This window comes from Dendrobates tinctorius, unplaced genomic scaffold, assembly GCF_039654945.1.
Source record: "Dendrobates tinctorius isolate UK_male_01 unplaced genomic scaffold, ASM3965494v1 ptg000201l, whole genome shotgun sequence".
Classification (NCBI taxonomy): domain Eukaryota; kingdom Metazoa; phylum Chordata; class Amphibia; order Anura; family Dendrobatidae; genus Dendrobates; species Dendrobates tinctorius.
The window spans coordinates 5146404-5172797 of NW_027361868.1; the positions used below are offsets into that span (position 1 = coordinate 5146404).

Consider the following 26394-nt stretch of genomic DNA (forward strand, 5'->3'; position numbering starts at 1 on the left):
ATCTACAGATTCAGGGAAGGCAGAGAAAATAGAATTTTTAGAGGAAGGAAAGCACATTGAGGGAAGAAAGCAAAGTATCAGAGCTGTGCAGATGCTTGAAGGTAAGTGAATACCGCAGCACCCTGGAGGCATTCAGACTTCACATTCATCCTATATTACTGGAAAAGACAAACTCAGAAGAGGAAAAACTGAAACTTTGATCAGGCTGCAAACTGAAAATCTGAAAATGAAGGAAGGTCATGACTACAAATGTAATAACTATAGGCACTAAAATGTGTAAAAATACTTTAATCCCTGGCAAAAGTGTCCATATTATAAAAGTAAGTTTACCTCTGTTCTGTGTAAATCTGCAAGGAAAATGGAACTGGGCTGATTTGTAGTGGATTTGCCCCTTCAGATTTTCTAAGAAGTCTTAAAAATTAAAAAATTTAATTTGTTGTTGCAAATTTTGCTGCGAGTCCATGGATAATCTACAACAATATATTGTCAATTTTATTGGGAAATGGGGAAAATTTGCAACAAATTTGACAACATTGCGTAAATGAAAATGACTGGTTGTAAATGTTTTCTGCACGGCTGGTCAAATAATTTTGCAGATCTTTTCATATTTCATCTTGGCAAAATTATGTCCTGTGAGGACATAGACACTGAAAAATGCCTCTTGTGAAAACTCGAATTCATGCTTCATCAGTGGTGGACACTGTGGCCTCTGTGCAAGAACAGTATATGGGTCCTTTCCAGTCCAATAGTTCTGCTATGACAGAAGTTCTTGGCCATTTTGGACGTAGTAGTGGCCCCCTTACCTATTGGGCTCCTATGCGGCTGCACCAATGATGTATCCGTCATTGTGCTCCATGCACAATACCGATGGAGCAGGCGAACCAGCGAGTCACATTAAGATGTTACCGCATCACTTTTTTGCAATCTGCGTGGCAAAGCCACTTACTTACTTTGCACTGGAGCAAATGAACGTTGGTACGAACCATCTCGATCAATCATTTGGCGACATCCGTAAATTACGAATATGGCAGAGCTTATATGCCCCGACATAGGCCATTGCATGCCATAGCGGTGAAATGATGCCCATTGCACAAAAAGTTATATATTTATTTGCGAAGCTCATTTATATTTTAAAAATCCTTTTTTCTTAATAAAGTGAATTAAAAGATATAATCCCTATATATAGTATATGATGCAGTGGTTAATTTTAACCTATAGAAACATTTGGAGCATACACTGGTAGAATTTTCCCAGCATTGACGGCAAATTTTTACCGCAAGCCTATGGTGAATGTTGCTCTATATGTAGCAATAGTCTGTTATTATTAATAATAATAATGATTACACACGCTCCACGGCGGCGGCATAATTCACAAATCTCGAATACACAGCAAGAAGCCGCCGGCGTCGGTGGGAAATCCTGTAAATTGAATGTGACAGAGTTTGATGCCATTTGATTATTCCAGTCACAGGCAAACAATGATATAAAGAGTAATATGAAAGGGAATGCGTTACTGACAAACACACTGCCGAGCAATAAACTTTCCAGCAATGTGACACAATCACCTCCCAATCATAATTGTCGCCCGTTTGATACCTCGGAATACAGCGGAGGGCACTGACTGACACAGATACATTTTGTTTTTTATTTTGAGTGAAATGAGAATGGCGCACTGGGGCTTCAGATACAATCGTTATATTCCGCTACATGAACATGAATCACCGGGCGCCGCTTCTCCTGAAGTCTAAATGTACTGAGACAACAACAATATTAAATCTCCTTCCGGTAACTGCATCCAGGCAGGAGGAAAATCCATACATTCAGAGTGAGGCAGGGGCGAAGCTATAGGGGGTGCAGGCGCACCCTGGTCCTGGTGCCTGTGAGACACAGAATCCCCATCCAGGGTAATATATTATGGCAAGTAGTTGGTGGGCACCATTTATTTTAGGGTGACAGGCGCTTTGGTGTGTGGTCTACAGGGCCGTCAATGTCTATATTCATAAATGTGCACGTAGACAAGCAGTCATGGCAATATACACTAGCCATAACATGAACGGGTGAAGTGAATAACTTCTCACTACAATATTCGAGGTGGGATATATTAGGCACCTAGTGAACAGTCAGTTCTTGAAGTTGATTTATCGAAAGCAAGAAAAATGGGAAATGTAAGGATCTTATTGACTGTATCAAGGGCCAAGTTGTCAGAGCATCTCCAAAAGCACAGGTCTTCCCAGTATACAGCAGGTCTTGTCAAGTGTTATCTAAATACATCGGATCTGGTGGGGTTTTCCACTATACAGCGGATTTTGCAGGGTGCTCCTGTGTAGCAGTGGGGGAAGTTAACGGGTTACTCCATGACAACTAAGGGTTAAGATGTATTTTGATGCATTTATGTGGCAAAGATATAATATCCCCTGGGGCTGCAGTTAGCTGGGACAGGGTTAACTGAAGCGGCCAGCCCAGTTGGAAGAGGGGAACTGAGTGCTAGTAACAGAGGCAGGAAGTGACAGGCAGTGTACGAGTGCACATTCAACAGGAATAGTGGGCTGCTAGGGACGACATGAGCTCAATATTCAGGACAGCAGAATGCCGTAAATACTCTTCGCGTGATTCCATTTAATGGCCAAGGGCAACCTCGAAATGGACGTCGGGGACCAGGGGCACACTCAGCTTGCGAAGCTAGATGAAGGAATGGACTCAGACTACAAGGGGCGGATGGTATTGCAATCCAGAAATGCTGCTAGAGGTGAGGAAAATCCCTAAGGGCTAGAAAAGCCAGAGAGGGGGCCACCTATCCCGAGAACCAGGGCTAAAGTTGCATCCAGTACCTGTGAGAAAAATGACAACCCGTTGAGCCTTATCCTTTAAACTTGCTTGTAAATCCTGTACAGACTGCCATTCTCTAAGTAAAATTTTGTTTTCTATTAACCATGTGTCTCTTTGATTGCTTCCCTGGTGCCAGAAGAAAGATCCCTGGATTCAGAAGAGGCCTGCAGGCCAGAAGTAAGTGGGAAGTGCCGCATACACAGCAGCAAACCAGGACTGAGACACCCCTTGTCTGTAGGATTCCAGAGCAAGTGGGGACCAAAGCTCGCCCACAACTACCTTGCTTGGGCATCTTACACCTGGTATACAGCAGGTCTTGTTGGGTATTTCCAGTATGCAACAAGCCTTTAGGTTTATTCCTGGTATAAGGAGGATATTGTGGGTTGTTCCCAGTATTTGGTGGGTCTTGTAGGGTGTTCTCAGCATACAGCTGGTCTTTTATGGTGTTCTTGGTATATGGCATGTGTTCTGGGGTGTTCTTGGCACACAGCAGGTCTTGTGAGGTGTTCCTGATGTACAACAGGTCTTGTTAAGTGTTCCAGATATACGGCAGGTCTTGTTATATGTTCCTGGAATACGGCAGCTCCTGTGGGGTGATCCTGGTATACGGAGGGTCTTGTGGGGTGTTCATATACAGCAGGTCTTGTGGGTGGTTCATAGTATATGGCAGGTCTTGTGGGGTGTTGTCCTGGTTCCACCACTCAGGGTGTCTGGGATGCAGTTACTGACAGCTCGGCCATCCAATCCGGTACAGGGGTGTGCTGAAGCTGTCGGTACTTTGATGGACAGCTCAGCTGTCCAATCCGGTACAGGGGCGTGCTGAAGCTGTCAGTACTTTGACAGCATGGCCATCCAATCTGGTTCAAGGGCGTGCTGAGCTGCCAGTGTGTTTATTGACGACTCGACTAGCCAATTGGTGACTGAGAGGCGTCGCAGTCTCCAGGTGGTCACTATCCCAGGTAAATGCCATGCTTACTTAACTGAGCAGCTTCTCCCAGACCACTGCCAGATGTACATTCATCTTGTGAGGTTTGTGCTTTGTGCTCCCTGTGCCTTGAGTTCTATATGCTTGATCTGTTGCCCGACCTTGGACTTTGTTCTGACTATCCGCCTGTTTAACCCCTTCGGCTCTGATCCGTTATCCTCCCGGTACTCTGATCTCAGAACTTTATCTGACTACGCTTTTGTCTCTTCCTTTTGTTTATGACTAGGGATGGGCAAATCTACTCATTAGGACTCGTTACTCTGCGAGTAGTAGGGGACTCGCAGGAGTCGGTACTCTGCGAGTTTCCAAGCGATTACTCGCACAGTAACGAGTCCAATGCAAATCAATGGCAATCCTAGTTTTTTCAGAGTTTAATACAAGCAATCCTAGTTTCTTAGCGATTTTGTGTCCCGCTGCTGACACAAAATCGCTAAGAAACTAGGATTGCTTGTATTAAACTCTGAAAAAACTAGGAGTCTTAGGCCTCTTTCACACTTCGGTTTCTCTCTCTCTCTCTCTCTCTCCCCAGCACAGGAATCGCTGCAATACTCGCATCCCCATTCATTAACATTGGACTCGCTAGACTTGCAACGAATAGCGAGTTTCCGAGTCGGACTCGTTAGAGTCTAGCGATTCTGAGTATTTCAGGATTCGCCCATCCCTATTTATGACGTACTATCCTGGCTTCTGATCTTGGACTCCTTGACCACTCTGACTCACAGCTTGGCTGTGAGAAGTGACTAGCGTCACAGGTGTTATAGCTATATGGTGGGTCTTGTTCGGTGTTCTCAGTATATGACAGATTTTGCGGGATGTTAACAGTATACAACAAGTCTTGCGAGGTGTCCCTGGTATCCAGCAGGACTTATGGGGTGTTCCCAGTATGGAGTGGGTCTTGAGCATTTTTTTCCAGTTTATTGCGGGTCTTGTGGGTTGTTCTCAGCTTATGACATGTAGGGAGTACTCAATACAAACACATTGCTAAAAAAAAAGTTAATATTCATCACTTCAGACATCTTGTGAAGTGTACAACTGTTTTAGTGGTTTTAATCTTATGGCTGATCGGTAAATAAAGGGGCACACAAAGAAGTTATACTGGAAATAACCCACAACAGAATCCGGTGAGGGTGTGGTCAACTGAAGGACTAGCCCTACTCAAAAACAGTCAAGTCATGACTGAACAACTTAAGAACTAGATCAGAGCGTTATATATGGAGAAAATTGCTTTCCATGTGCTGTCTGGTATTCCCATAGGTCATCCAGCACTGAAAATTCTAGTGCCTGTTCTGGTCTGGAAACCCCTTGTGGTGCTTGTTTGAGGATAGCTAAGTCACAAGAGATATCTGGTCCTAATACGTCCAGGTCAGTAAGCAGTGTTGCCATCTTCTCCACCAGTTCTGCTAGTCGCTGACTTGCTGTGTGCTGGTGTCTTCAAAAGGAGGTCCTCACACAGTCCCAACAATTGTACCAATGATCTGGCCCCAGGAACCTCCCCACTTCATGTAAATGATATGTTGGAGACCAGGCTGAAGACAAACCCAGTGTAGATATATTCAGTCTCTAGGTGGTCTGAAGAAGAGAACGTCAAGGTGGTATCATCTTCCAAATCTCTGCAATCCACCAACCAGGTGGAGGAACTCCAGTTTGTCCTTGAATTTTCTGGGGTGGTAGCTGATCTCAAGGAATGGAGAAAGACTTCCCAATGCCCAGTTCCTGGTACTCCATCGGTTTTGTCGTATGCTGAGGATGGCTTGATGGAGAGAAGCATCCTAGTCGTGAAGAAGGGGAGTCATGTCACTTTTCTTCTAGTGTAAATCTTGTAGAAAATTTGGCACTCAGGTAAATATTGTAAGCAGATAATTTTATTGTGTGCAGGCAATCCAAAACTAAAAAAGATGTTTCGGTCCTACAATGACCTTCATTAGTCAGACAAATTGCAGTGTGCACAGGGTTACAGACAGAAACAGATGCTTAGGATCAGGAGCACATGCAGCAGTTCTAGTGGACAGAAGTAGTCCGTGGTTCTGAAGAAAAGTTGTAGGAGACCGTGAAGAGGTGTCGGCCTCCAACTTCTCTGTAGAGAGTCCTTACGGGCTTGAAGAAGAGGGGGCGTAAGGGTAGGTAATGTAGCTTTATGACTGGTGCCTTGCATGGTGTCCCCTTCTCCCTCCATGCAGGGACGTTGGCTTACTCATCTGCTCCGCAGCAAGGTCCTTGGCGTTTTGTGCTTCCTGTTCTGAACCTGTACCACAGGTGAGCCTAGTAGGCGAGCATTGCGCAACCTGCCCTTAAAGGGGCAGAGAGTGCTTATAGTAAAATGCCCTCAGCCTATTGCTGAGAGGCATTTTGTATAATGACATCACCTGCTGGATGGCTCTCAGCTGGATGGCTATCAGTCACCTGCTGGGAGTCAACCTGTATAAAACATTCCATGTCCCTTAGGCAATGAGTTTAGTCATTATGTAGTTTGGTGTTCTACCAGTGCATTTGTGAGGTCCCCTGGTCATGGTGTGGCCAGTGACCTGAACCCAAATTCCTTGTCCCAGTGCGGCCATGCCGGAACGTTGTCCCCTTGTCCCGGTGCTGCCAATGGTTCCTGGTGGCTACCTGCAGCCCAGTCTGTCTCCACCATCAGGGGTTCCAGTAAACACCAGGTAGAGCCTTAGCTATGCCCCTTTCCTAGGCAGGCCCGGTCAGTGGCACAAATTAGCGCTAAATAAAAAGCTCATATCTCTGAAATTGTCTGACTAATTAAAAAAAAAAAAATAATGATAGGGAGGCCCGAGAATAAAATAAGAACAAGAGCTCTTCATTTTTGACCTGATGACAATTTCTCTTTACAGGGTTATTCCCATCTCAGCCTTTCATGGCACTGTCTCCATAACGTTCACATAAGTGAATGAGAGTTACTGAAATAGCGTAGAACTAGGGAAAAATTGTGCACAGAATGTTAGATCTACAGTAAAATAACAGGGAAGTCAATGATGGAAATACACATAAAATAATATTTTATATAAATAAACAATATCATCACATTCTAGTAATAATAATCATCGTCGTCGGCTCAAGGATCCAGGGCGTATCTACCTGGCTGTGATTTTCATCTTAATGTCTTGTCATTTATTACTCATGTCGTCAAATCTGGGTTAAAAAGTACATTAAAATGTCAATTCTCCTATATGAATTGTGAATGACATTTGATGGCTTAGACTCTTCCATCAAATTAAAATTTCATACTTGTCTTCCACACTTATTGCTAATGTCCAACTTAATCTGACAACCCACATCTTACCTTAAGAAATATAAGTAACCAGAATATCACATCTTCATATGGATTATGTTGCATGCATTGCAATGTTTTTCCTGGCCTAATAAAACGTTATTATGTGCAAGTTACATATTAGTTTAACCCCCACCTAATAATATTCCCATTTGTGGCCCCACACAACAGTACCCTTTGCCGTATTTGAGCCACACAAAAAAAAACTCCCATGAAAAGTGGTGAATGATCTCTCTTGTCATCCTGCTCCTTTCAATCAGTGTTTGGGGCAGGTGGAGTAAAGATGTTACAATATCCCGGCACCTTGGTTGGGTGCAGAGTTCAGGATATCTTCTACTTTCGCCCCAGAGCCATAGTTGGGCGCAGAGTTCAGGATGTCTCACGAGCAGGTTCGTCGTATTTTGCTTTAATTATTGTATTATTTTTAACCTTGTTACTTATGACTGTTGTGTATGAACTGTTAAACTGTAAAGCGCTGCGGAATATGTTGGCGCTATATAAATAAAGATTATTATTATTATTTTCACCCCGGCACCTTTGTTGGGCGCAGAGTTCAGGAAGTCTTCTACTTTTGCCACCTAAGCTACCTGAGGTCCAATGTGCACCTAAAGTGTCTTGTTGATCTTTTGGGTAGTGCCAATTGTCCCAAAAACTTACCAACTCCTCCAAGAGTCCAGGAGGTTTCCACTGTTTTAGGGAGCTTCCCGGAGGTTCCCTGTAGAATTTGCACGTATGTTTTAAAGTCAAGTGTATTTTTGTAAAATTGGGTCAGCCAACTTTATTTATGGTGTGCTCAAAAGTTTACATGCCTCGGCAGAATTTTTTGCTTTCTTGGTCTTTTTTTCCAGAGAATAAGTGTTAGGCGTCAGATTTCTGCGTTTACTCCTCAGGGATCCAGACCCTCACATTCTGCAGTCTCCTGCTATTTATCTACTGCAGAGAAGATTGCCTTGCAGCAAATCTCTCCTGAGGCTAAGTCCTTCTGTCCTCCTACTGAGCATGCTCATGGGACGATCTCCCATTGGAGATCGGGAGTCATGTGCTCAGGTCCCGCTCCAGATCTCATTGGTCCATTTCAGAGATCTGGAAGCTTGCGGAAGGTCCCGGCTGCTATAAAAGGCGCGAATGGCTGTTCCGCCATGCGCTAGTATAGTCTTACTTGCTGCTCTGTGTATGAGGACGGATGTATGATTCTGGTGAATGACTCATTTTAAAACCCCTTCCCTCTGATATTACGTATGTGGTTAAGGACTGAGTTAGAATCTATGCCAGAGCTCCTCTGCTGCAACATCCACAGCTGCTAGCGTCCGACATTGTGCTTGCGCCTTAGCCTTGTCGTTTAGCGGCAGTGTCCACGCCGCGCTGCAGTAGCGGCCCCTTTGCGTCCGCAGTTGCGACGCTTCGCACACGGTAGGTCTAGACGGACGTAGTGCCGCCGTCTGGGGCTACTCCTGTGACCTGATACCGTGTGTGCGTTTTTACTGAGTACTGTGACCTCAACAGGCTCAGTCTTTTGTGTTTGTACTTATTTGGCATCTCTGTGAATTAACTGAGCTTGCTCTGTGCACCTGGGTGAAGTTTAACCTCTTCGCGACCGCCCACAGTAGATAAACGTTGGCGCTTGCTGGGCTTTGTGCAGCGCCGACGTTTATCTACTGTCGGCGGTTTTGTGCCCCCCGGGACCCCCTCATACCTTATAACGCGGGGATCCCGGTGCACAATGCATGCTGGGAACCCCGACATCATCTAGACCTGATTGGTTCAGGTCCTGATGACGTCGCGTCACAGCAGCCAATGAGAGAGCTCGCTGGGAAAGCTGCTTGTTTCCCGGCGATCTCCCTCATTATAATGCGACCTCTCCTCTGAGCTCATGCTGACAGATGAGCAGAGGTGAAGCAGCGTTACTGTGTGACTAGATCGCTGCCTGGCACAGCTGATCGCTGCCTGGCACAGCTGTGCCAGGCAGCGATCTTGTCACACAGTAACGCTGCTTCACCTCTGCTCAGCTGTCAGTGTGAGATCAGAGGAGAAGTGGCATTACTGTGTGCCAGGCAGCGATCTTGTCACATAGTAATGCTGCTTCTCCTCTGATCATCTGCCAGTGTGAGATCAGAGGAGAAGTGGCGTTACTATGAGTCAAAAATACAAAAAATAAAAAACACAAAAATAAAAAAAAAAGTAAAGAAAAAAAAAAGCAGGTAGGCAGGCTAGGGTTAGGGCTAGGGTTAGGGCTAGAGTTAGGGCTAGGGCTAGGGTTAGGGTTAGGGCTAGGGTTAGGGCTAGGGTTAGGGTTAGGGCTAGGGTTAGGGTTAGGGCTAGGGTTAGGGCTAGGGTTAGGGCTAGAGTTAGGGGTGTGTTGGGGTTAGGGTTGGAATTCGAATTGGGGGTTTCCACTGTTTAGGTACATCAGGGGCTCTAAACGCAACATGACGCCTGCAGACCATTCCATCAAAGTCTGCATTCCAGAACGTCACTACTTCCCTTCTGAGCCCCACCGTGTGCCCAAACAATGGTCCCCCCCACATGTGGGGTACCAGCGTACTCAGGACAAATTGGACAACAACTCTTAGGGTCCAATTTCTCCTGTTACCCTTGTGAAAATAAAAATTGGGAGCTAAAAGATCATTTTTGTGGCAAAAAAATGATTTTTTTATTTTCACGGCTCTACATTATAAACTTTAGTGAAACACTTGGGGGTTCAAAGTGCTCACCACACATCTAGATAAGTTCCTTGGGGGGGTCTAGTTTCCAAAAAGGGGTCACTTGTGGAGGATTTCCACTGTTTAGGCACATCAGGGGCCCTGCAAACGCGACATGACACCCGCAGACCATTCCATCAAAGTCTGCATTCCAAAACGTCACTACTTCCCTTCCGATCCCCACCGTGTGCCCAAACAGTAGTTTTCTTCCACATATGGGGTACCAGTGTACTCAGGACAAATTGGACAACAACTTTTGGGGTCCAATTTCTCCTGTTACCCTTGTGAAAATAAAAAATTGGGGGCTAAAAGATCATGTTTGTGTTTTATTTTCATGGCTCTACGTTATAAACTTCTGTGAAGCACTTGGGGGTTCAAAGTGCTCACGACACATCTAGATAAGTTCTTTAAGGGGTCTAGTTTCCAAAATGGGGTCACTTGTGGGGGTTTCCACTGTTTAGGCACATTAGGGGCTCTCCAAATGCGACATGGCGTCCTATCTCAATTCCAGCCAATTCTGCATTGAAAAAGTCAAACGGCACTCCTTCCTTTCTGAGCTCTGCCGTGTGCTCAAACAGTGGTTTAGCCCGACATACGGGGTATCGGCGTATTTGGGAGAAATTGCACAAAAAATTTTTTGGTTCATTTTCTGTTTTTACACTTGTGAAAATAAAAAAAATGGTTCTGAAGTAAAATGTTTGTGAAAAAAAGTTAAATGTTTATTTTTTCCTTCCACATTCCATTCATTCATGTGAAGCACCTGAAGGGTTAATAAACTTCTTGAATGTGGTTTTGAGTACATTGAGAGGTGCAGTTTTTAGAATGGTGTCACTTTTGGGTATTTTCTGTCATATTGACCCCCCAAACTCACTTCAAATGTGAGGTGGTCCCTAAAAAAAAATGGTGTTGTAAATTTTGTTGTAAAAATGAGAAATCGCTGGTCAACTTTTAACCCTTATAACTTCCTAAAAAAAAAAAATTATGTTTCCAAAATTGTGCAGATGTAAAGTAGACATGTGGGAAATGTTATTTATTAACTATTTTGTGCGATATCACACTCTGATTTAAGGGCATAAAAATTAAAAGTTTGAAAATTGCAAAATTTTCAAAATTTTTGCCAAATTTCGATTTTTTTAACATATAAGCGCAGTTCATATCTAAGAAATTTTACCACTATCCTGAAGTACAATATGTCATGAGAAAACAGTGTCAGAATCAGCAGGATCCGTTGAAGCGTTCTAGAGTTATGGCCTCATAAAGTGACACTGGTCAGAATTGAAAAAATTGGCCTGGTCACGAAGGCAAAAACAGGCTCAGGCGCGAAAGGGTTAACCCTGTGCGCATTTCCGCCATATTGCTCCTGCCACCACTTTGCAGCGGTTATATCACCTACTGCACGGTGGACCCCGAGCGACGAACGCACTTTATTATTATTTTTATTTAGTGCGTTCCGCCATTCCTAACAATAAGATTGATAACACCAAAACTTCTTCTCTACTTATGGTTAGTGGTTGGGTGAAGCCATTTATTGTCAAACTACTGTGTTTTCTCTTTTTAAATCATAATGACAACCCAAAACATCCAAATGACCCTGATCAAAAGTTTACATACCCCATTTCATAATGCCGTGTATTGCCCCTCTAACATCAATGACAGCTTGAAGTCTTTTGTGGTAGTTGTGGATGAGGTCCTTTATTTTCTCAGATGGTAAACCTGCCCACTCATCTTGGCAAAAAGCCTCCAGTTCCTGTAAATTCCTGGGCTGTCTAGCATGAACTGCGCGCTTGAGATCTCCCCAGAGTGGCTCAATGATATTGAGGTCAGGAGATTGAAATGGCCACTCCAGAACCTTCACTTTGTTCTGCTCTAGCCAATGACAGGTCAACTTGGCCTTGTGTTTTGGATCGTTATCATGTTGGTACGTTGTCATGTTGCATACTACAGGGTCCTACTTTCATATTATATTTCTGATAGTTTTATTCTCAGTAGTAAAAGTACATTTTCACATTTTCAGTATTGGCTTCATAGATGGAGCGAGGCAGTTGCAGTTCATTGGGCTTTTTTTCCGTATAAGCGGCCGTGCACAGAAAACACGATAAAGTCATTGGTTATCACAAATTGTTATTTTTTCTCTCCGTTTACTTTCCCAGATTCCTATCTGTAAATGTATCTCCTCTTCTATTCAGCGTATAAGTCAATTGTGCCATTGTCATACAGAAATGAGCCATTGTTCTGTGCGAAGGTAGAAAGAGACATTTCAAAGTGTGTTTAACGCGGTGAGCAGAGTTGGAGATTTATGACGGAAGACGACATTTTTTATCTTTTATTTCCTGGGAAGGGAAAGTTCAAGTATTTGAACTTTTCTTAAATATAAAAATGCATGGAGTTAGATCAATCCCGCCAGCTCAGCTACTGAGAGTTATTCCATTTTGACGCACTCATATGATATTCTTGCTGCTAATGTAAAAGAACTTCATTTACCGTAACTTGTTATGATATCTCTGTGTTACAAGGACTGCAGGAAGAAAAAACCTACAGATGTGTTCACCCTTACCCTACAGAGGCATTCCAGCATTTGAAAGTTATCCCTCATCCTTTGGATAGGGATAATGGGCATCTTTAATAGGCTGCTCGGACACTTTGCATCGCACTTATCTGTGTGATTTATGTCTTATGCAAGCCTTATTTGTGTGCATTTTTTCCACTAGGCAGCCAGACCATAATGGGTTACTGGCTGTCCTAATCAGTGGAATGCACCTGTGCTGCCCCAGCCTTTATCAATGGGGCTCTGCTGCATCCTGCCAGTGCATCAGTCAGGGTTTTTGGTGAGTTACCTTTTAAATTGTATGGGACTGCCAGGGAAACTCAAGTGCAATGCTCTGTTAGTTTCAACAGTCCCTTAGACAATGACTGGTGCGGAGGCAGAGTATGTGCACTACTGCTTCATTTCTACCAGACAGTCCTATGAAAAGCTACTTTCTAAGGACTGGCAGGGATCCGAAAGGTTGGAAGCCCAGTGATCAGTAAGATTTCCCCTTACCTATAGAGAGAAGGTAACTTTCATGTTGTGAGTTCATTTTTCCCTTCACCATTGAGGTCTGATGAACTCCCTCCTCTGGTGAAGGAAGGTAGTGAGGCTGATTACCAAACACATGGGCAGCTAGATGATGACTGGGTGGCTGGAATTGAGGACTGGATATAAGGCTGCCGACGCCCTTCTTCCTGGCTGGTGATTTTCCTGCTGGATTCTTGGAGACCAGTCTGATTCCTGCATCTCAAAGCTAAGTTTTTCTGCTCTGCTTTGTACTCTTCAGTTTTGTTTTTGTTTTGCCTTGTTTTTTGGGAGTTCTGCCATCCCCGGCCGGGGGTGAGCTGAACTCCATTTTTGTCTCTGATTTGTTGATATTTTGCTCTGTCTTCAGAATATACCTGAGTGCTGATATAGTCTTTTTGAAGCCTAGCGACTTCAGGGCCTGTTTTTCCTATCAGTCGGTTGGCTCATTTTGATAGGGTTTTTGCGGATGGCAGACAGCAGCTTTCCTATCCTGTCCTGTGTAGTTAGCTTGGGCCCCATCATTTGCTCAACCTATCTTTCTATCTGTGTTAGTGTTTTCATCTTGCTTCACCGTCATTATATGTTGGGGGCTGCCTATTGCTTTGGGGTCTGCTCTGGGGCAGTTTAGTTTTTCCCCTTTCTGTCTTTAGGCTATATAGTTCTCCGGCTGTGATCGAGGGGTCTAGGGCACCGTAGGAACCCCCCATGGCTACTGCTAGTTGTTGTGGATAGGTTCAGGGGTCTGCAATCCGATAGCTGCCAACCTCTCTGGTTTTTCTGGACTTAGCTGGTATTTTGTTTTTTCCTCCTTCGGTGACTCATCATAACACTTTCAGTTGTGGGAATATCCCTCTAAGGACTACAATTTCTACTGATGGAAAATGGATCAAACCCTTGAGCCCCTGCTTTGTGGTCATCTTCTTTGTCTTCTGATACACCTTTTCTCCGGGTTATCTTTGTTGCAGTCTTTTTAGGGTAAAAGGTGCTTTCATTTACTCATTTGTCTGCCCTATCACCTTTCGGGTGCTGTTTTATAAATTTTTCCCCTTGCTGGTATCTCCTGCTGGTGATAGTCTCATTTGGATGTCCAGTCACACTGCTGTAGTTTAAGCCAATCAATGAAAGACCAGCTAGGGTTTATCTCGCTGCTGTTTATGTTCTTTACCCTACACCTATGTCCTGTTTCTTTTTAGGAAGTAGGCTGCACATTCTCTTAACAGTACATACTTAATCCTTTAATTTGTGTTTCGTAGTTTGTTCTACTTACTCTGGGATCTCTTTTTATTTCAGCACACTTTCCCTTCTGTTAGTAATTTGCATTCAGCTCTCCTCTCTGCTTTTTTAGGAGGTGACGTGAAGTGCTTGATGGCCTTTGATTCACCATAGGTCCAAGTTGCCATCGTCTAGTCTGTCGTTAGGGATCTCCGCTCATGCAAGGACCAGTAGGGACTGCAGGGTCAGGATCTTTTTTTGTACAGGAACCGGCAGGGTCATACCGCAAAAAAACCCTTGTATGAAAAAAAAGTTATAGCACTCGAAAGAAGAGAAGGAAAAAGAAAAGTGCAAAAATGAAAAGGAGGTAACTTCTTTTTCCAAAAAAAAAATGAAGGCTCTCCAGATGGATATTCGGTGTCATGAAATATTGCGTCCCTTGCTATAATGTCTAAAGCAGGGGTGGCAAAATAGTACATAGTGACCAACCACTATATGTTAGCGTGGGATGCCAATAGAACCTGTTAACTGCAGTATCTTCTACAAGCTACATGTCTGCTCCGAATCTCCTCGTCGGTCATTTCACTTAGGGTCCACAAAAAGTAGATCCCATTCTAAAAAAAATGTGTGAGTACCTCTTTAGTCCCTGCTAAAGCATAAGCCTGCAGCTGTTGTATCGTCCAACAAACAGAATGAACAGAACCTTATCAATGACCAGAGCTTATGCAATGCTTAAGAAAATATCTGCCTCAATGCAAAATTATGAGTAATTCATAGCTGATGTATCTAGATGCCATTTTTATCTTTTGTGCTGTGTAGGTCAAATTGGCTTTCTGTGCATTTACCTTCTGTGGATGTTTTAGAGAATCAGCGGCAGAAATTCAAGACGGATTATAGATTAATTAATCTAATTCATGTAATTCAGTGTAGCGTTTTCATAGCAATTGTGAACTTGCTTGTTCGTTATCCTCTGCTACTCGTTTCCGGAGCATGTGAATGATGCACTTGCATAACAGGTGAAATATTAGTGGGTTATATCAGGATTTAGACATGTAATCCGCATGTAGCAATTTAAAGAGAATATGTCACCATATTTTTGCTACCTCATCTGAGAGCAGCATAATATAGGAGCAGGGACCCTGATTCCAGTGATGTATCACTTACTGGGCTGCTTGCTGTAGCTTTGATTAAAAAAAAAATCACAGTTTTGTTTGCTGCAGATCTACCAGTTTTCTAAATGCTGAGCTCAGTATAACCCCGCCCTCAACTCTGATTGGCTGTTTTCTATGTATGCTGTGCCAATCAGTGGTGGGGGCGTGGTTATACTACTTGGCAACAGGTTTGCTAGTCCTCTAATGATAATCTCTTGCTGGTAAAGGAGGGATTTTAGAAAAACTACAGCAAGCAGCCCAGTAAGTGACACATCACTGGAATCAGGGTCTCAGTCTCTACATTATACTTCTCTCAGATTAGGTAGCAAAAACCAGGTGACATATTCCCTTTAATATAATTCCCAGTAAAGGATCATTCACACAGTCGGTCTGTCATATCCGCCGCGTTCAGTGTAATTCCCTTCTCCGCCGTTCACATCATTTTATTCCTAATCAAACTACAGTAGCATGAAGGAGCGGTGGCGGCCCCAGAAATCTCTCCCAGATCTCGTACATTTGCCACAAGACTTGACCTATTTAAATCAGGACAAAAAAGTGCTTTGTGTCAAGCAGGATGGAAAAAATATTTCATCACATTCATACTCCCTCGCATTTGTCTCCTCCATTATATTATGCTGTTACGTTAAATGAAAGCTTTGCCAGCCTGGTCTGCGACTCTGATTATTAAACCGTCCCGCAGTACCCTGCAGTAAAGGACCGTCGTGGTGTATTATCGCCGATGCAGATAAAGTAACCTCGTACCAGGATATGTTTGCTTTGTTCACATGTCTGCAAGCCATTATCAAGCAATGAAAGGATTAAAGGGAATTAAAGGGAACCTATCACTAGGGTTGGAGCCACTAAACTGCCAACAAACCATTACACAGATAGGATTTAGGGTTTCAAGCATACCCATGTTAAAACTAGCCATTTTTAAAGGGAGATTTGTATCATTAAAAAAATCATATTTTTCTCTGAAATTATTATTTTTTGTTCCACTATCACAAACTTAACAAACAATAGAAAGCTTGCAGTTTTCACACCAGCCACTGGGGCTTTTTTAGGCTCTAACTTCCTGCAGTTTCAGGAAATTCACATGAACATTAGCCGCAATGAACAGACTCCGACACTATCTTTTGTATTGAAGCATCTAATGAGCGTGTCTAAATTTATCACTAAAATTTGAATTGATAAAAAAAAACTTTGCCAAAATGTTTTTGGAAATACATATATCTCAAAAGCCAGATTTAAACAATAGATTAATTTCTGATGATAGCTTCCCTCTATATTAGGTATTGGAAGGTTTTATATATTACCTGGTAGATGAATCCATCAGAAGCTGGTGCTTGTGGATTGCCCCGATGGAACCCAGGACAATACACTGCTTTACTGCACATGCAGCAATTCCAGTAAAGGATTTATACATTACCTGGAAGGGCAATCAATCAGCAGGTGGTACATGGGTGTTACACAAATGGTATCTAGAGCAATTCACTTCAATTTAATGTTCATATGCATAAGCATGAGCCTAAGAGGGCGCAACAGCGACCCAGCTTGTGAAAGAGGTGGCCTTGCAAATGCGAGCACCTAGTTCATGGGCAAGCAGATGTCAGCATGCCGATCATGGGCGGTGCATGGCAGTGACATCATGCCAGGGAAAACAACATCAGTTCCTGAGACAAATATAGAAGAGGACGCCATGCATCGTGGGAGCAGAGGAAGGTAAGTAGAAGTCTTTCTTTTTTTTTTTAACATGTTAGAATGGAACGGCAACATTATTACCGGAAAGGGCTCAGGATGGGGACATTATACAAGGAAAGGGGCCAGGATGTGAGTCATTATTATAGGAAGAGGCGAGGATGTGAGTCATGACTTATGGATATGGGACGGACCCCCACTCCATCTTAAAACCACCATAACTACAGTAAACCTAGGCACTAGAATAAATACACAACACATTATTTTGGTTGTCAAAATGGCCACAGCTTTATTTAAATCACAGGATTAAAACAATCACAGTAGGAGTCAGGTGAAGTGCTAGTACATTGGGATTCACAAGTACTGTGATGTCCCCAGCTGTCTGACATACAGAACCAGGACAGACAGCCATAAAGGGGCGGCACGCTCTGGCTTGCCATTCAAGCAGAGCCAGTAAACTTTCAGGGCACCAATGACCCTATTATCCTCACTCCTGCGCTTAACCACTGTGCCCGCCCCTGATTGACGTTACCATTACAACGTCCTTGAGGCAGGCCACCAAAGCCGAGCCTGTTCACCACCATGAGGTTTTACATCCTCTATTAGTTAAAATGAGTCCACCTTAACTTGTCTGCAACTTCCACCTGACTCCTAAACCGCCACCAGAGAGACCATTTGACACCTTAAATGGACTCGACCCCCATCAACCATGCCTAATAAAGCCATCAACCATTTCTACATGCTATGGAAAGACTGTGCACACAAGTAGTAAAAAATAAAATTAATCTGTCGGAGCTCTGGAATTCCATCAATGCCATGCTACCAAGTTATGATCGATAATACGGTAACTACAGCAAAATAACAGTTGCTAAACATCCTGCAATGAGGATCCCATAATGGGGAATGTGGAAAGTAAACCATAATTAAGGTCGTAGCTACAGTCTGAATACCTGTATAATGACATCTGTCATGCCTCAAAAATCTATTATACCGCACGTATTGTAGCCAGCTCTAATAATTCACCAATTCACAGATTTTGGTTCTAGAAACCACTATTTTTTAGCTGTGCAGTAAATTTTCTAAAACCCACTTACTATCACTACCCGAAAAGTGATGAACATATCAATAGAAAGAAAATATAAATAGGGAGTAATTAAAAACTATACACAATATAACATCAACATTATAAGTAGTAATTTAAATAAACCTAAAGCAGAAAAAGTCTACAAAGGCATTATTAATTGTTTTTCATGCACTTGATAACATTTACTGTTGACCTCTCCAACTGGGTCAAAGGCATATTGCCCTTCGTGCTAATGCACTTGATTACTTTACCCTTAGCCGCTCCCACTGGCTCAAGGGCACCAGGAGTAGGCATACTGCCCTTTATGTTAATGCACTAGATTATACCCTTAGCCGCTCCCACTGGCTCAAGGGCACCAGGAGTAGGCATACTGCCCTTTATGTTAATGCACTAGATTATACCCTTAGCCGCTCCCACTGACTCAAGGGCACCAGGAGTAGGCATACTGCCCTTTATGTTAATGCACTTGATTACTTACCCTTAGTCACTCCCACTGACTCAAGGGCACACAGATTAGGTACATTGCTCTTCAGTTTCATGCACTAGATAACTGCATTGTCCAGACAACAACCTTGAAAGAAACATGGTTTGGTCAGTATAAACAGTCAAAACCGTGCCTCTGCATTCTCAAGTCACATGACAAAAGAGAGAGGTTCCTTGAAGCTATAGATTGTATTGAAAAGCATGCCTACCTTGTTCTCTTCTCCCCTCCAGCCGCTGTTCCTGGCTCAGAGGAGCCAATTTATTCTGTAGGCATGCAAAATATGATTGCCATGACCCCAGGGACTTTACCCTAACAGGGTCCTATAAACTATAACTGCTTCTGGAGACCAGGGGGCCATACCCGAGATGGTTACCCCCTCCACACCAGGGGGCCTTACATGAGATGGTTACCCTCCATACCTGAGATGATTACCCCTCAAAACCAGGGTGCCATATCTGAAACGGTTATCCTTCCAAACCCAGGGGGGTCAGCGGCCAGTTTATTAACAAATAAAATAAACATTTACAATAAGTATTAAATACACAATCTTATACGACCTGAGGGGGGGGGGGTTCTTGGAGCCCCAAAAATTCTGGCTAAATATTTGGCAAAAACACAAGAACTTAAAAACTCCACGTTACCCTCAGCCGTAAACCACCAGCTCGAGGGCACCAAACATCCCATTCCGGGAAGTCCAACCACCAAAAGCTCCCGGGTAAAACCCCGTCCAGAGCCGTAACCAAAAGCCAGATCCACCGAAACAATTTTTTACTGTCCTGAATTTTAACTTCCAATTCCTTTTCGCTGATTCAGCGTCAACTCCAAGACCCCCACCCCAGAGGTCCATACTTAATATGGTTACCCCTACTGACCAATTTATAAATAACTTCAAGGACCCACTAAAAGGAAAACAAATAACTGATTGTTTGTTTTAATTCATGTTCTTATTAAAATAAACATCAAAGCATAAATAACATTAACACGCTGGGGGGAGTCCTTGAAGCTCCCAAATCTGTTGATTACCAAACATAAAATGTACCATCAACTATTCCCAGCCGTTACCCCACCAGCTCAGGAGCACCATAGCCACAAGGGTTCCAATGTTCACTTGAATTTCCTGGGGATCTAACAAACTCTTGCCGAAACTCCCCTCCACCTTTCACCAGGTCCAGAACCATATGAACTTCCAAAAAGAGGAATCCACATCCCAATCGATCCCCCAGACCAATTTCTAACCAACTTCAAGGACCCCCCCAACCACCAGGCTCCAGGTAATCCATTCAGGCCTGTGCTATCCGCCATCTTAAGTAATATAAAATAAGCTCTTGGTGGGTATACTCTGATCAGGCAATATACGAGGGGGAGGACTAAAGGCAGCAATAGCTACAGAAATCAAGCACTAAGCTGGAAGTCATGTCCAGATTATATGTACAGCCAGGAAAATGACCTGGAGACACAGGATGTCTGTACCCAGTATGATCCGTATACAGCAGAGTGAGGAGTGATATGTATACAGGCCTGTGGTACAGGTGAAGTATACAGCACAGGAATAGAGCCTTTACACATATACCACATCTAGTGAGTAACCTGGTTACACGGGATCTGCACACCCAGCATCACAGTATGTAACAGAGATGAGGTCACATACAGATCATCAGACTCCATAACTGGGAAGTGGGGATAATCCGCACCCAGCAGGGTCAGTATACAGTGCACTGACATGAAGTGCAGCCTCTCATCATCATACATGTATACCATCCCCCGACTGCTCCTCTCACCAGTGTCTCTAATACATGTGACTGCCCAGCTCCACCATAGTAATGGCAGACACTGTATGTGTCCCTGCTCTGTCCTATCATACATAAACCCAGAACTCATGAAGACTCTGTATAATACAGCAGTAATGTGGTATATCAGAAATGTCTGCAGGGAGGTCACACAAAAGCTGCCTCTGCAATAAGTGGGGGAACATGGCAGCTACATGAATTTCTGAGGTAATCTTGATCCCAGATATGATGTAGGAGCTGATACTACCCTAGTACACACTACACCATGTCTGAGGTGAATGCAGAGTAGTATATGAAACATGTCTGCAGGGAGGTCACACAGACGTCTCACAGTCTGTGAGGAAAATGTAGCATGCACATGAGGGACATGGCAGCTACATGAATTGCTGAGGTAATACTGATCCCATACATAATGTAGGAGCTGATACTACACTAGTACATGATGTCTGAGGTGAATGTGCTCCTATCATCTGTCGTGTGAGGTGATAACCCCAGTATTATACTCCCTGACACTGCAGACATGCTTCCTCCTGTTCATCCTGTGCATGAAAGAGGGAGAGACACAGATTTCCTTCTCTATATAATCCCCACCCCCCTCACAGTGACCCCCAGGCACAGACATACTGGGCTTCTTACTCTGAAGGCAACATCACTCGTTCTTAAAATCTATACCACTATACCAAAAGAGCTGCTGGAGTAAAGGTCCACCCATCCCCAAGTCATGTCCTCCTCCGCCTATGGCTCCAGTGGTTTCTTTATTATAGAAAGGGGCCAGGATATGAGTCATTATTATAGGAAGGGGCAAGGAAAGGGGACATTGTTATAGGAAGAGGCCAGGATAGGGGACATTTTACCATGAAGTGGCTCAGAATGGGGGACATTATACCTGTAAGCGATCCAGGATGGGGACATTATTATTGAAAAGGTCAGAAATTGAGGGCATTATACCAAAAATGTACACATGTGCTTGTAAAATCTAAAACACCACAAGGTACCCAGGATGGAGGGCATTATTATTATTGGAAACGGCTCAGGATGAGCAAAATGCGAAATCTCAGTAAGGTACGAACCTGAACTACATCTGTGAAATTTGCATGCGCCCACCCATGCCCATCATTTTATTAATGTATTGACCCCTCCTTCTTCTTCTTCTTCTTAACACGTGTGCACTAGTGATGGGCAAGTAGCATCATTGCTTGGGTTTTTCCGAGCATGCTCGGGTGATCTCCGAGTATTTTGGCGTACTTGGAGATTTTGTTTTCAGCGTCTCAGCTGCATGATTTGTGACTTGTAGACAGGCTGAATACATGTGGGAATTCCTTAACAAACAGGCATTCCACACATGTATTCAAGCTGTCTAGCAGTCGCAAATCATGCAGCTGAGATGACGAAAACTAAATCTCCGAGCACGGCAAAATACTCGAGACCACCCGAGCATGCTCGAGAAAACCCGAGCAACGAGTATACTCGCTCATCACTAGTGTGCACTCATCCACAACTGCATCATTATGGTAATTTATGAATTCTTTGACTAAATAATGAACAGTTTTGACATGGGCAGAGTTGGAACTCTTAAACCCCAGCTGCATAATGACAGGAAAGTGGTTTGGTGACCCCCAACCTTAATGACAGTTTCCCTTTAAAAGTGATAATTGGCAAATTTCTGCATTATCATATTTATTAGCATTGTTCTTTCCTTGCTGAATGAAGCAGACTTATACAGACAGCTAAACCGCTAATCCAATAAGGAGACTGTAGGTTGAGTCTGTGTTTTTATTGAACTTGATATATTGGAGCGGTGAAACTGAAAACAATACAATATACCTACAATCAGTACAGGGGTAGTAGAATACATATCATACCTAGTACACTATAAATGAACATTTGCACAGTAATGCTGACCAGGGTGTAGGACTGATTAAACCAGGCTAAATAAGACAGAAATCAGCTACAAAAAGCATGAGTACATACCAGCGATTCAGTCACAAGGGGAGAAGAGATATGAGATGCTTCCTGAATGCAGGCTGAAGGAAAATGGAGGAACTGGAGGGAAACTATCATAATGCTTTGCAAAAGCCACCATAATGCACTGCAAAGCTACCAGAATGCACTGCAAAAGGAGGGAAAGATTAGGATTGAAAGTGCAGGTAAAACAATCAGAAGACTGCGAATATGACACTGTTCACTAGAGGGAGCCAAAACATTGAAAACAAATACAGTCTATGTAAATTACAGCAAATATTAACAAACAAATAATCAGAGATTATAAATTGAATGTCGGAGACAGAACAAGCATATTAAATGTTTTACTAACATCAACCAATTTCAGCCCATACAAAGAAAGCTTTGTTATTAAGAAGTTGTTGTTGCATCCAGAACCCCCTGCCCTGCCGCATAGGAACATGATAGCGCCATCAGTGGGTATCATGGAGGCCGTGACCTGCGGTGGAGCTGGTGTCATGATATAGTCTCACTATACAAATGCATATTTCACCACAATTGAGTATGTGTCTTTCCACCATCTCTATGTCTCTCTTGCTTTATGTATGTAGATGTAGTTACAATGGTCACCCTGGAGCTGATTACTACTTTCCTGCTAAGATAATTCCCTTTGCTTCTGGAAATTATTTACATTGGTTTCCCTCCATCACAGGTGTCTTGCTGGCAGCCATGAAAGCATAACTGCAGTCCAGGTGCCCGGTGGGATTCTAGAACACACCGATAAATCAGAAGAGTTGCAGCCATACACACTTTATAAATACTCCATCACTGCACATAACAGCAAGGGCCTGCTGCAAAGCTCCTGGTCGGTGGTCCGCACTCTTGAAGCGGCTCCTGAACATTTAGACCCACCAAATGCCAAAGTAACAAGTGCATATTCTGTGCTTCTTACCTGGACGGCTCCTGCAAGACCCCATGGAATTATAAGAAAATATCTCATCATGTATCAGGAGAGCATGAGCGAGCCTACATCCGCCACATTCACCGGGTCAACATTAACCATGCCGGTAAGTTATCAATGTGTGCCATTGTATGAAGCTATTGGTTTTCTACCGACAGATCATCACTATCTGTAAAACTACACTCCTCAACATTAACATTGCAACACAAAGAAGGAAAAGTCTTGGAATTAAGAAAATCACAGGATGGAAACATGATACTGATCTTAAAATTATGAGGAAATGGAAACAAAATTTTCAAAATCTCCTGATTTATTCAGTGTGGAGTATGAGCCACATGCAGACATCCCGGCACTTACAGCCTCGGTTGCTATCAATGAGGTCATTAATGGTCATCTGAGAAAGGTTCTGCCGTGCTGAAAGCACTTGAGTAAATCATCAAAATCCTCTGCTGGCAGCTCCTGTGTAATCACCAACCAATGACGTCCTAGATGTGCTTGATGGGAGTTTATACGCAGGCTGCTCACAGTAACGTGAGTATCATGTGGCTTGGAATTGTCATGTTAAAAAATGGCTCTTGGGAGTTGGGACACTTTGGAAAGAAGGTCGTATAACTGGTTCCATGACCAAGTTAATGTAACTCCGAGCTGTTAGGTTACCTGGAGTAAAAACTATTTTGGTCCGGTTACCGTACATAATGCCACACCACACCATAATCCCAGGAGTACAGTTGTGGCCATAAGTATTGACACCCCTGTAATTCGGTGTATAACATCTGGTCCCATAGTCCCAGATGTATAACATCCGGCTCCTCACCTCCGGTGTATAACTTTCAGCCCTGCCGCCATGCCGTCTACCTTTACTAACATGTGACACCTAAAGAATTACAGTAAAATATTTAAAAAATTACAGCAAAGACCATAGGGGAATGCATCTTACTGGGGTGGCGCTTTCTAATGTGCCTTATTCTGTATAGTGCCCACCTCTAGGCACAACTCGTTTGCCCACCTGGCTTTAGGGATGGCTTTCTTTTCCATCCAAAGGCTTGTAATAAGCGAATCATACTCAGATGACTCATCTTTTTATGGTTCATAGAAGACTAAAGTGAAATTCAGCAGCTGTTCAGGACAAGTGACCACTCTATCAGCTATATTATAACCTCCTAATAGAGAGGGAATTGCGCTCGGGGTTAGCGGTGATTATCGGCAGGTGAGTGCTTTATTGAAGTTGAAAAACCATTAACATTGATAGAGTAATTATTTCAACTTGAAAGTAATTACCTTGATGGGTGATAACCACTTCACTGTTCCGTGGCGCGAGAGAGGGGCCCGCGCCGGCGTCAGCTCTGCGAGCGTTACAAAGAGAAAAAAAAATTACGAGAAAACGGCTAACGCTGAATTAGCCAATTCCCTGTAAGAATCCTGTGCAGTAAAATCAAATGATTTCACCCTCAGCAAAAGTTAATTTCCCACTTTATTCTGGACATAAATACGGCATTTTCCTTCTCCGTCTCTCGCTGTTATACATTTTACGCGACGGTTAAACCCATTTTAAAATATTTATTTAAGATGCGGATTCTTCCCATCAATAATTTATACACAATTGTTATTTTATTATTGTAGATTTAGGCAGCGCAGGCTGAGATTAGGACAATTTTCTTTTTTTTTTTTCTTTTATAGATTTTGTACTGAAGCCTGACATTAACCCTGTCTGTCAATCCAATATATATATATATATATCCCTATTTATCAAGCTATATAATAGATATTACATATGTATTAGGTGGACAGATATTAGACAGATCAATAGGCAATAAATGTATATATGATGGATATCTGTCTATATTCATCAAATGTCATCTACATTTATAACTAATATCTAGCAGATGGATATTGGATAGAGAGATCTAGATATTTTATAGATAGGTCTAGAGAGACACTGTACATACAGTAGATAGATGATAGATAGATAGATAATAGATTGTGGCAAATTTAAATGGATATGAGATAGATAGATAGATAGATAGATAGATAGATAGATAGATAGATAGATAATAGATAAATATTAGATAGATGATATATGTTAAATAGATAAATATAGAGATGAGTGAATTTGTTCGGATTTTGGCCCCAAATCTGATTTTCACATATTCACGCCATATTCGAACACTATTTGTGCCAAATGTTTGTCTTATGATCGGTTCCAAACATATTCAGTAATTTCTACTCCCACTGACTCTAATGATGTTCGGCTGTGTTCGACGAATATTACAAAAACAATATTCGATTCTGATCATATTCGGAGCCGAATCCGAAAATATTCACTCATCTCTAATAATAAATAGATGGATAATATATAGATAGATATAAAATAGATAGATGATAGATAGATAGGTGATAGATAGATAGATAATAGATAGATACGAGATAGATAATAGGTAGATAGTTAATAGATAATAGATAGATGATAGATATTAAATCGTTAGATATGAGATAGATAAATAGATATACAGTTGTGGCCAAAAGTATTGACACCCCTGCAATTCTGTCAGATAATACTCAGTTTCTTCCTGAAAATGATTGCAAACACAAATTCTTTGTTATTATTATCTTCATTTAATTTCTCTTAAATGAAAAAAACACAAAAAGAATTGTCCTAAAGCCAAATTGGATATAATTCCACACCAAACATAAAAAAGAGGGTGGACAAAAGTATTGGCACTGTTCGAAAAATCATGTGATGCTTCTCTAATTTGTGTAATTAACAGCACCTATAACTTACCTGTGGCACCTAACAGGTGTTGGCAATAACTAAATCACACTTGCAGCTACTTGACATGGATTAAAGTTGACTCAACCTCTGTCCTGTGTCCTTGTGTGTACCACATTGAGCATGGAGAAAAGAAAGAAGACCAAAGAACTGTCTGAGGACTTGAGAAACCAAATTGTGAGGAAGCATGAGCAATCTCAAGGCTACAAGTCCATCTCCAAAGACCTGAATGTTCCTGTGTCTACCGTGCGCAGTGTCATCAAGAAGTTTAAAGCCCATGGCACTGTGGCTAACCTCCCTAGATGTGGACGGAAAAGAAAAATTGACAAGAAATTTCAACGCAAGATTGTGCGGATGTTGGATAAAGAACCTCGACTAACATCCAAACAAGTTCAAGCTGCCCTGCAGTCCGAGGGTACAACAGTGTCAACCCGTACTATCCGTCGGCATCCTAATGAAAAGGG

At 42.7% G+C, this 26394-nt stretch overlaps 1 protein-coding gene across 1 annotated transcript in view; it reads left to right on the forward strand.

The window, feature by feature from the left end:
* USH2A (usherin) overlaps positions 1 to 26394 on the forward strand; it is a 994545-nt gene that overhangs the window by 882605 nt on the left and 85546 nt on the right. Inside the window, exon 60 of the mRNA XM_073553328.1 lies at positions 22915 to 23269. Coding sequence (XP_073409429.1) covers positions 22915 to 23269 — 355 coding nt within the window. The remainder of the gene's footprint in view (positions 1 to 22914; positions 23270 to 26394) is intronic.